Source organism: Lynx canadensis, chromosome F2 (genome assembly GCF_007474595.2).
Source record: "Lynx canadensis isolate LIC74 chromosome F2, mLynCan4.pri.v2, whole genome shotgun sequence".
In the NCBI taxonomy this organism is placed as follows: domain Eukaryota; kingdom Metazoa; phylum Chordata; class Mammalia; order Carnivora; family Felidae; genus Lynx; species Lynx canadensis.
This window is the reverse complement of record NC_044320.2, coordinates 60164572-60176697: the sequence shown is the minus strand read 5'-3', so window position 1 is coordinate 60176697 and position 12126 is coordinate 60164572. Positions and strand designations below refer to the sequence as shown.

Genomic DNA, 12126 nt, shown 5'->3' with positions numbered 1-12126 from the left:
GACCATGAATGAGAAAGTATTTTTTTAAACCATAAAAACTAGAAATATGGAAGGTACTGTTTTTTGATGAACAAACACAGGTATACAATGTGTCTGAAGCAAAACAAGGGTGCTGGGTGGCTCTGTCGTTAAGCATACGACTCTTGATTTTGGCTCAGGTTGTGATTTAACAGTGGTGAGTTCAGCCCCACATCAGGCTCGACGGTGATGGTGTGGAGCCTGCTTGTATTCTCTCTCTCTCTCTGATCCCTTCCCCCCCACTCTGATCACATATGCACTCTCTCACACTCTCAAAATAAAAGAATGAACAGTAAAAAGAATTTTAAAACAAAATAGAGTGTTTATTAATTTATAGTCCAGGACCACACCGGTAACTCTGGGATTGTATATAATCCATACATTTAGGTGCCTGTCCTACGGAAAAATTTTTATCTATAGTTACCATAATATTTATATAGTAAACCTGACTAATGTTCACAAGCACACACTTACCTTTACTATTGTTTTAGGGCGTTTTTTAAAAAATAATTTTGGCTTTCAACCACAGGAAGAGGCGGGAGTTTCTTAGCTCCTGTAGGACGGTGGTTGCAGCACGCTTCTTGGAGAGTTTTTTGCTGTTTCCCTCTCCTTCCGCGGAGAACTCTCCTACTGACACCCTAGTAACAAAGCTTTTCATATGTGGTGGTCCACTTTCTTTAATAACCTATTAAATATAAGTAACTATGAATATAGGCTCTTAAGTAGTGTTATCATCTCATGCATCTTTTAAATACTCGTATCATAATCAAATTGAAATCACAAAAAATTATGCCAAAATTATAGATTTCTTTAATAAGTTATATAGACATTATATAGGACCATTCATTTTTGATACTTATGCTGCTTAATAAAATGAAGTTGAAAGAACAAAAATCTAAATAAATACATTCAATTCACACTCAAAATTTGTGTTTTACTAGCTTAAAATAGGCAATTCTAATTATGGTGACCCAGTTTCTTATGGAACGGAAAATTAAGAACATAAAACATACCATATTGGATTAGCTACACAGACCATCCAGAATAATAGTTTGTATGTAACAGTGTAATATCTAATTTCTCCTCTGTAAGATAAGTTACTGAAGTCCAAGGCTATTTCTTACTGGAGTTCTCTAGCCCATAAAGCATCCTACAAGTGGAAGCCTCTCAAAAATAACTTTTGGGTGAAAATAACCTATTTTTGATGGAGACCTCAAAGGCTGTTTTATAGAAAGAATGTTTACTCTCTGTGACATGATCTTAAAAAGGTAAGTAGACATACCATAAAAAATACCTATGTTTCTAGAGTAATGGATTATGAATCTGCCAGCTATGAATGAGCATTCCTAAACCCTGTATTAATGTGCTCTTTAAAATATTCCAGTTTTTGGAGGAAAGGTGCTCTCCAAAACCCAAATGCTAAAAACTTTAGTCCCCTTCAAAATTCGGACCTTTCATAAAAGAAACCCTATTTAGTTAAATAGTTTACCATGTAACTTTACATTAAAGTTTTGTCTTCTAATAATACCAATTAGGAAAAGGAAAACAACAAGTATCTCAATATCCAACATTACTGGGGGTAAGAAACTTATGATAGCATGCTATCCATGTAATTTAACCTTACTAGTTGAAACACTAAAACTGTTTAATTTTAATAACTTTGATGGGCACCCTCTCAATTAAAAAAAAAGTACACATTTTACCGACCTTAACAGAATACTAAATATTTGACCTTTTTATTGTTCACATTAGATCATTATGAACACCAAATATTCTATACTATAATGTATTGATGCTTTCAAGGAATTCTAAGACTTATAAAAACTATTCCTATTCATTGTAGCCTTTAAAAGGCCCATGCCCAACAATTTTGAGTATATGTAAATTACTTTTGATAGTACATTTTCCCTATCATTTCTGCTAGGACCAACAGGCCGTCAAGTACATTCTATTCCTGCCTTCCTCATTCTGCTTTTAATCTGCTAGAGGCTACGAAATCAGATAACCCAACTTTATGAGGATTGTGTCTAAAAAGACAGGTTCTCAGTCGAGGTCAGTTGATCTTGACAGTGAATAAAATGTGGGACCTTTCTAGTAGGTGAACTCCACACACTTGAAGGAAGAAGAAACTCTACAACCGTTTTAGCTTATTTCCTGGGTTTTGTCTATTTTCTAGATATCTGAGTTACAAAATTAATGACCTCTTAATAAAGAAGGTATTACAATGATTTAAAATGTTTTCTCTTTTGTATTTCACATGATTTTTATAAACATTTGTGACATGTTTAGCTGGCGGTAACGTAGAGAGCTGCTAATTACTTGTTTGTGACTTATTGGTAAAAGTTAAATTTAAACCTATTTCAGTTCCACAAATTTAGAGAATTTAGATATCCATATATACGTGTCACAAAATATTAACTTGAATCCTTTCATTTGATCCTACCAAAAACACTAAACATATTTGTAGCATACTACAAATCTACAATGTTATATATATTATATATATAAACAAAAATATAAATATATTTATATATATACATACAAAAGTTTAATACAGCAAAGCCAAAGAGATCTGCAGGAATCCATGATTTCTAGTAAGTATATTATAGTAAGCATATAGTAAGTATAGAAAGTATATTCTACTTTCTCCAGGGCCTATATGCTTTCATGATAGACAGTGAGAGCATAAGAAAGCACCTGAACTCTTTCAGGAGATTAGTATGGCCAGCTAATTTATTTGTTCGTTTATTTTAAAAAGTGAGGAGCAGGGGGAGAGACACGAAATATCTCTACTGAGCACTTACCTCAAAACTGACGGGCATATTTCGCTTCAGAGCAACTTTCAAACACTAAGCTGATCTCAGATTGTTTGCATCTTTGTCATCATCCATTTCTTTTCCGGATTCACCGTTCTAAATCACAAAATACAGGATGACAATGAAAACCCGCTTTGTAGCAAACTGTTACATATATTCTACAATAAAGAGGGCCTATCTGAAATACAATAAGAAAAAGAAACTAGAGACTGTATTTTGTGGATTCCTATGTACCAAGAGTAGTTGTAGGCTTTGTTGTCAGGCTTTTTGTAATTTAATTTTAGGGTTCCCCCCCCCCAAGTGGAAAGAATAAATGTTGAGTGTGGAAAAATTTTACTCACCATATACAAATTTGAGTTTATACTATGTCCCCAGACTCACTTTTCTTTAGAGATCTGTATCCCCCACCCATTAGAAATATCCCCAATATTTCTAATGCTATTTAATTTTCTGTAACACTGAATTGTAGAAGGAGTACAGGATGTAAACCAGGATTTTGGAGCTCTTTGGTTCTGGCACCAATTTATTCATTCACTTCTTTAACACATACTTCTGGAGGGCTTCATATATGCTGACACAGGGTAAGTCTCAGAGAATAAAAAGATCAAGAAACAGTATCCCTGCTATTGAGAAACTTACGACGTGTGTAAAAACAGATAAGCACAGAGGTTAGAGTCATAATGAAAGTGTACAAGGAGAAAAACACCTACGTCGGCCATTAACTAAGATGAATCTCAAAAGGGAAGGACAAGAGGTTTGATAGCAGGGCATCTGCAGGGTTGAACAGTACAGTTTGCAATAACTAAGTGGACAGCTCAATAACAAGGTATCTTATAAGACATGTCTGGGCTGGAGATACTATTTTGAAATCAACAGAGAGAGTCGCCAAAGCCATGGAATGGGTGAAATTACTCAGGATCAGCCTCAATATCCCGGTCTGTAAAATAAAGTGGGACTGAAAAAATCCACACAAATCTCTTCCACTTTAAATTCCTTGACTCTAGATTAACACAGTGTACTCTATACTCAGTAAACATAGCATTAAATCTAAGGTAATGAATGCTATTCCCATCCTTGTTCATATCCTTAAATCCTGTGTTGCCTCAGAACTGAACTCTGTGGGTGAACCAAGTTCTCCAAGGTAAGGTCATCCTAGCAGGACACATGAGCTTAGTGCAAGGAGGCACGTAATCTGAGAGGCAGATCATAGCAGGCCACCATTCTAATATTCTTCCTCTCAGAGGAGATGATTTCTTTTATTATAAAATGCATTTGTTTGTCTTGTTAATAATCCACCGGGGGGAACGATAAGGAAGAGACTGTCACATGTAGCAGTAACATACCTGAGGTGATTTTTCTGGAATAGGCTCATTCTGCAGTGCTTGAAGGGCTTTCATTGCAGCATTGTGTCTAGCAGCTTGTCGAGTCTTCCTTCCCCAAAAAATTCATTGTTTCCTACAGTCAGCTGACATAAAAGATCTTGGCATTGGGCAATGATACCTAAAATAAGAAAATAAAAATATTAATGTTTGTTCAATAAAATCATTCTATAATCATCAATAGATTTGTTTTCTTGAAATTGATACCAACCATATAATGTACTATATACCCTCTTATTAACCCCAGTAAAGTTTTAACCTCACAAATGTATTTATAAAAGATAAAATGAGTCATATATCTATAGGTATCTCCATGAAAATATATTAGAGAAAACAATGTGAAACATAAATTAATATAGTAAAATTTATTCAATTATATCACAGAAGACTTCTAGTAAGAAGTTTTCAGTCAGATTTTTTTTTTAATGTTTATTTATTTTTTAGGGAGAGAGAGAGACAGAGCACAAGCAGGGGAGGGACAGAAAGAGGGAGACACAGAATCCAAAACAGGCTCCAGGCCCTGAGCTGTCAGCACAGAGCCCGACACGGGGCTTGAACTCATGGACCATGAGATCATGACCTGAGCTGAAGTTGGATGCCTAAACCAACTGAGCCACTCAGGCACCCCAGTTTTCAGTCAGATTTTGACAGAAACAAGCCAAATGGTCTGTGCTGAAGGAGGAGACTCACAACAGAGGCAGGAGACAAGCAAGCCCATTCAGGGGACAGGACGCAGATTTCTGTGCCTTCAGCGGAAGAGTTATGACTAGACATGGGAGGGGCAGAGAGATAGAGCTACAGCTCCATTCCAAAGGAGTGAGTACTTGGCCAAGTAGTAAGATCAGATCGAACATAAGAAAGAATGGGGAGGTAAGCTAATTCTTAAGCAGATAAGCAGTATAATAATAAAACGTATTTAAAGAGAGAAATTTTAGCAGGTTCGCGTTTAACAAAACTGAAGTAAGGAGTCACAACTAGACAGCACCAGTGATGAAGACATGAGGTGATAAAAGGGCTGAGTGAGGAAAGAACAACCTAGAAGAAATTAAGAAGGAAAAAATTAAGAGGATATGCAATAAAATACACTAATTCAACAATTATTTGTGGAGGACATCTATATGACAGGGGAGTATGACAATGAACAAAAACACATTGTACTGGGTAAGACAGATAGTAACTAAAGTAATATGCAGAGTATCTAGTATGTTAGAGATCTAAGTTAAACAGAAAAAGAAGGAAAGGTTCAGAAGTGTTTGGGAGGTAGGTTTTAGACAGGGTGGCCAAGGAGGGTCTCATTGAGAATATGACAATTGTGTAAAGACCTAAAACAACTGAGGGAGGCAACACCCAGATATCTGGAACAGTGCATCTGAGGCAGAGAAAACAGCAAGTGCAAAGGTCCTGGGGCAGCAGTGTGCCAAGTATGTTCAATTAATTCAGAAGACGCTTATCTGGCTACAGTTGAAGAAGTGAGAAAAGGAAAGCTAAGAAAGGAAAAGAGGTAGCCAGATTCCTTAGTGCCTTACATAAAAGTTATTGTAAAGATCCAACTTTTACCCTGAGTGAAATGGCCAGCCACTAGAAGGTTTGGAAGAGAAGTAACATACGTGACTTGCATTTTGGAGGGATCACCTAACGATTATGCTGAGAACAGTAGGGGATGATGATGGAAGCAAGGAGATCTATCAGGAGACTACTGCAGTAACACAAGGGAACAGCAACAGGGACCTACTAGGGTAGCAGCAGTCCAAGTAATGAGAAACAGTTCAATTCTGAACAAATTTCAAAAGCAGAGCTGGCCGGGTTTACCAAAGGATTAGTTATGGAATATGAAAGAGGAGTCAAGGATGACCCCAGGGCTTCTGAGCTGAACAAGTGGAAGACAGAGTACCTGTACACTGAGTCAGCGAAGACTAGAGAAGGAACAGGTTTGTTGGGGGTGGGTATCAGCCGCTCTGGCTGGGGGATATTAAATCACTCAGCCTGCTTAGACATCTTAAGTGGAGATGTCAAATGAACAGTCATGTCTGGACTCTAAGTCTGGACTCTAGGAAAGAGGTCCAAGGTGAAGAGAAAATTTGAAAGTCATCAATATATGGATGGAATTTAAAGCCACAGGACAGTGAGAACTCTGTGGGAAGGAGTGACAGGAAGAAGAACAGGCAAGCACAGGGTCCTTCCTGAAAGTTAAATGGGAAAAAGTAGATCTAGGAGGAGGGAGGGGGCAATTGTGGCAAATTATACTCATAGACCAAGTGAAATGATGACTGAGAACTAATACCACTGAATTGGGCAATTCAGTAAAAGTAAAAGGATTGATTTTGATGGGAGTGGTGGATTTACAACATGATGTCAAAAAATTAAGTTAAAATCAGTCCGGTGCTGAAAAATGTCTGTTTCAAAGCAAAGAGAAGTCCAACTGAAGTCCTACTACGTTTGGGATGATTACTGGACATCTGAAGAGCGGGGTTCTATATTCAGCCTGAGATAAACTGCACAGAGCCTGTCATAGAAGAATTTGGCAGGCAGATGGCACTAATTAGCGAAGGCTTACAGAAGGTAAAGGACCAGAAAGGGACATCAGCCCTGAAGATGCAGTTCTGGGAGACAATAACTGAAACCATGTGAGTGGGTCAGCACCTGGAAAGGGTAAGTGTAAAGGAACCGAAAAAGAGAGCCTAAGGCTGGGATCTGATTGAGGCCCGTGATCAAAAGGCAGGGGAAACAATAGACGGCAGTGAAGGAGACGAAAAGAGGGTCAGAGTTAGGAAAGAAATTACGACACAATGTCAGGGAAATCAATATTGTCAACTGCAGTGGAGAAATCCAGAGTAGGAAAAAAAGAAATGGTCGCTATTTTAAATTCTTAAAGTCAATTTTCTTGGCCACAGTTTTCTATTATTTTGTTTTAAGATAAAGTATTTTAAATGTGTTTTCATTATGTCATAGGTTCTCATTTTAAACAGGCAAATATAAAAAAAAGTTAAAGGAAGAAAAAGATCACTTACAGTAAAATACTTTTAATATGCTAAGACGAAGCATCAAAAACCACAATCTGTTTTGCTCTTCGATTACAAGAACTAGTATACTGGGGTACACAATCTCTCACTGCATTCCTGAAGTGCATTTTCCTATTGTTTTAGATACCCTTACTGCATAGATCTTAAAAGACTAACAAAATAAATGCAGGTTATCTTCATTGTGTACACCACAAAATTCAGTTTTCCACCTACACAGTATTTCATGGATATTTTTAACTGGTTCCACTATAAAACTTTAAAACAGACAACCTGAAATCAGAAATTGACTCCTGTACTGAGATCTTACATGGCAAGCTTTCACCATAGAGCAAATGTTTACAATTAATTATACACTTCTGAAAACAGAGGTCCACAACTGGAATGCTAACAGACCTTTAACTACAGTAGAGGGAGTGGGCGCCACTATAATCACTAAGGCCTGCTGACAATTACAAAACTCATTTCGGTTTGCCACAGAGACAAACAAAATTTCTGTTCATTATGACTTTACTGGAATATGATGTCATAACACATAACCATACTGAAACAATCTGCTGATTTTCTGACCAAAATATTAATTGCACACTAAAGAGCCCTTGGGGCCTCTTCCTTTGTGGCCATCAAATATGGCTCTATATATGTATATGTGTATGCATGTGGATACATATGTATATGTATATTATATTGTGTAACTATCAGAGGAGAAATCAGGTTTGCTGTATTTTAACATAAACAGTAAACTATTCTAGCACTAACAACAGGAAATACCAAGAGTAAATGCCTGACTTGTTTTGTTCTAGTTTCATTCCATCCTCTTACTTAACAATGATTCTTAATATTCTACCCCACATGGTTTGATTACCTTATATATCACATCTCCCCATATCATGGTGACAATTAAAATTAACCAGAATGCCCTCAATAATGGCACCCAGACTGAATTATGGTAGAAATGATGCAGAAAGTCTCCTTGTATGTTAGGCCCAGGTCTCTAAATACCTGTTTCCTTTACTAAAGGAACATTCAGAGTTTATTAACTTTGAAGCTTGATATGTCCTAAGTATAATTTCTTTTTCTATTTATTTCAAACATTAAGCTCATCCTAGGTAAAGTGCTTTTAACAAGTGATGTACACATTTCTAAAAATTAGTAGATATTTATGAAATCTTACATTGCTATTCTTAAATGATTTTTCTCAATTAGAATTTTTATTCTAAATATTTATATTTGCATAGTGATTTGCAATGTTTATATTTGCATAGTGACTGTTATTAAAAAACGAGCCATGAAAACTCACTCATCCAGGCTATTAAAATTTCAGGGTCAAATGGCTTCTACCCACAGCCTCCCAAATACTTTGCGAAGTGTGATCCCACTCATCAGAATTACCCTCAGTGCCTATTAAAAATGTCCATTCCTGTGCTCCAATCCTGATCTGCTGAATCAGTCTCTGGGGATGGAACAAGAAGCTTCACTTTAACAAGATTCCCTGGTAAATCTTTCATACTAAGAGTCTGAGAACCACTGCTCCATGATATCACCACAGCTCACAATACAGCATACGTGATTTGATTACTCCAAACTCCACGCAAGCAAACGACCACACACATTCCTGTAGCATCATGGTTAGGTTTCCTATATATGTCTCTCACTTAACCTCACAGCGGCCAGGTGAGACAGATGCCCCCATGATCACCATGAGAGCTAACAAATATCCCCAACATGGTTGTGAGCAATCAAACTGAAGTCTATCTAACTTCAGAGCTCAAGACTCCGGAAACTCTTAAGTCATCTCCCAAAAATCTGCTTTATCCTCTTCTATTTTTGTGTTCTCATTTGTTTACAAAATTTGTTATGTCCTTGGTAAGCTAAAGAACCTAATGTAAGTTCCGTCTAAACCTAAGGTCCACTAGTAGACTTCAGAAGCAATTTACTAAATAGCCACTGAAACAAACAGAGCTCCATAATGAAATCCTAGGTTTTTATGGTATGTCAAGCCAAGCAGGATCAAAAAAGAGACACAATCAAGTAACCATCAAACTGAAAAGTCAGAATAATGAGCATCGAGTGTTACAGTCCTAATGGTCTAAGTTTTATAAAGGCTGCTTGTAAGGCCTTTTCCCCCATGCCTCTTTGCCCTCTGTCTGCTGGAAGTCTTATAAAAACTAAACAAATAAAATTTCAAATAAAATAAAATAAAAGCAAAAATAAATAAAATAAAATAAAATAAAATAAAATAAAATAAAATGCTCCCCTTTCTTTAAATCCCAAAAAAGTCTTTAGATTTGGCCTATCTTCAAGACATCACAAGTCAATACAGCAGTAAAGACAGGATGTATATTTGGTTCCTTTGAATTAACACTGTCTGACATTCCTTATAGAGTTTTGGTTTTGATTTTTGAGTTAAGGGAAGATTTTACATTCTTATGTAAGTATTCTTATAAGAATATACATAATTTTATTTGTATACTTCTATTTGACTGTCAGTCATAAGAAGTTTCCATATCATATATCCTTGCCTTCCTGCCTAAAGTTACTTCATTAATGCTCTCTTTGTAGACTCCTCTTGTATGAGTCTAAACAACTAAAATCCATGTGTCCTCCCCTACCATTCAGTGACTGCTTTTTTTTCTAACATGTCTACTCTCCTAAGTATCATTTTTTACAAGGTGAGAAAGACATATTCCAAATAACATGAGAACTTTTAAAAATTGAGAAATAATTGCCTCATTTTATTTGATAGCATTATTCATAAATCTCAACCCAGCTTAAGTGTTCATATCTCCTCTACAGGTTTATGTCCTGAAATACATGAACATGTTATCTTCTCATCTAATAAGGAGAGGCTTTTGATTTCTGTGTTTATTTCTAACATTGACTGAAAGCAGAAATGTCACTTAATCTTTCTATCTCAGTTTACTTATCTGGAAAATATGTGCAGAATCTATGTTTAAAGACCTCTAACAGCCAAAACTTAGAATTCAAATGACATGTTGATTATTTTGACTCTTTGTATGCATTTTGGCACTGCTAAGCATTCTTTTACTTGCTATAGAAAAATAATAGGTTTTATCATAAAGCCATAAAATAGTCCTTGGCCCACTTTCAAGCTTGTATGTATATAAAATGTCTAGATAGGAGAGGGTTCTTTCTCTATTCACATCTATAAATTTTGAAAATATATCTCTTATGGGATCTAAATGTTAAGTCTTGAGGAATTTCAAAAATTAGGACCTATTAAAAAAGATTCACAGGGCAGCTGAAAATAAGCTTTAAAGGATAGTCTATTCTATTTGTAGAATTATTATAATGATGTCTAAAATGCCTAGGGGAAAATACAGAAAGATATGTACTAAAAACTGGGACAGGATGCCTTGAAGTGATGGAATTACAAATGATGTTCTCTTTCGTAATTTCAATTTTTTTTTAATAATACGGCTGTACTAGAGTATAAACCAAAAAACAAAAAAAAAAAATGTTTAACTGAAATAAGTCTAGTCCCAATCCAAATAAAGGTAAATCTGTGTTCCAAATGTAAATTTGATAAATTAGCAGAGTAACTTGCGGAACACAGAATATAATCCACAAGAGTAAATAATGTGTACTGTGTTACTGATGCTAGTACCACAATAAGACCATGGAAAGCATAGCATGTTATCAAAGAGCCCCATTTTGTAAATACACAATCACCACTCTAAATCCTACACTTGGATCCAGCATAAACCTATTCTTCCCCTTCCCTACATGAATAGAGAGATAAATCATCACCACCATTATCATGATTACAACAAAAATACACAAAGCAGTCAATACGTGTCAGGCACTCTTCCAAGCACTATACATACTAATCTCAGTCACCATAACAACCCCAACTTCATTTTACACATAAGGAAATGAGGAAGAGATATTTCATTTGCCCAAGGCCACCCCCCCAGGCCCAAGTAATCTCACACCAGAGCCCATGATCTTAGCCTCTACACGATGCTGTCTCTGAATGAACTAGATAAAATGAACACCATACACTGCAGAGGTACTAACTATAAACTATGGAGAAGTCCTGCCAGACTTGGCACTTAAGGCAATTTAAGTCAAATTAGACCTCAGAGACCAATGGTCACATTGGTTACCAAAGAGAATTTGGGGGAGCACAGTAAGTCCAGGAAACCATGCTGGCTGCAGTCTTACTACTCTCTCTCATTCTTTGTCTCTTCTCTTAACGTTTTTGAAGCTCATGCTTAAAAGCTGATGTTCCATCAGGGAAATGCAAACCAAAACCACAATGACATAGTACTTCACACCCACTAGAATGGCTATAGTCGGGCAGCCACTGTGGAAAAGTTTGGCAGTTCCTTAAAAATTTAAACAGAATTGCCATTTGACCAAGCAATTTCATTCCTAGATATATATAAACTGAAATTTAGGGGCGCCTGGGTGGCTGAGTCGGTTAAGCATCCGACTTCAGCTCGGGTCATGATCTTGTGGTCCGTTAGTTCGAGCCCCACATCGGGCTCTGTGCTGACAGCTCAGAGTCTGGAGCCTGCTTCGGGTTCTGTGTCTCCCTCTCGAGACCTCTGCCCCTCCCCGACTCATGCTCTGTTTCTGTCTCTTCAAAATAAGTCAACATTAAAATTTTTTTTTAAAAAAACTGAAATTTAAAACTGCATTGAAACAGGAACGCCTGGGTAGCTGAGTTGGTTAAGCATCTGACTTCAGCTCAGGTCATGATCTGGCAGTTCCTAAGTGTGAGCCCCACACTGGGTGAGCTCAAGCTCCACTTTGGGTGAGCAAGAGCCCCACTTCGAGTGAGCATGAGCCCCGCTTTGGGTGAACCCCACTCCTCTCTCCCTCTCTCTGCCCCTCGCTCACTTGTGCCCTCTTTGAAAACAAAAACAA

At 36.9% G+C, this 12126-nt stretch overlaps 1 protein-coding gene across 1 annotated transcript in view; it reads right to left on the bottom strand.

The window, feature by feature from the left end:
* Positions 1-12126, bottom strand: part of STAU2 (staufen double-stranded RNA binding protein 2) — a 304556-nt gene that overhangs the window by 190683 nt on the left and 101747 nt on the right. Inside the window, 7 exon segments of the mRNA XM_030304456.2 lie at positions 493-539; positions 542-568; positions 571-703; positions 2823-2930; positions 4178-4263; positions 4266-4306; positions 4308-4334. Of these exon segments, the coding sequence (XP_030160316.1) occupies positions 493-539; positions 542-568; positions 571-703; positions 2823-2930; positions 4178-4263; positions 4266-4306; positions 4308-4334 (469 nt within the window).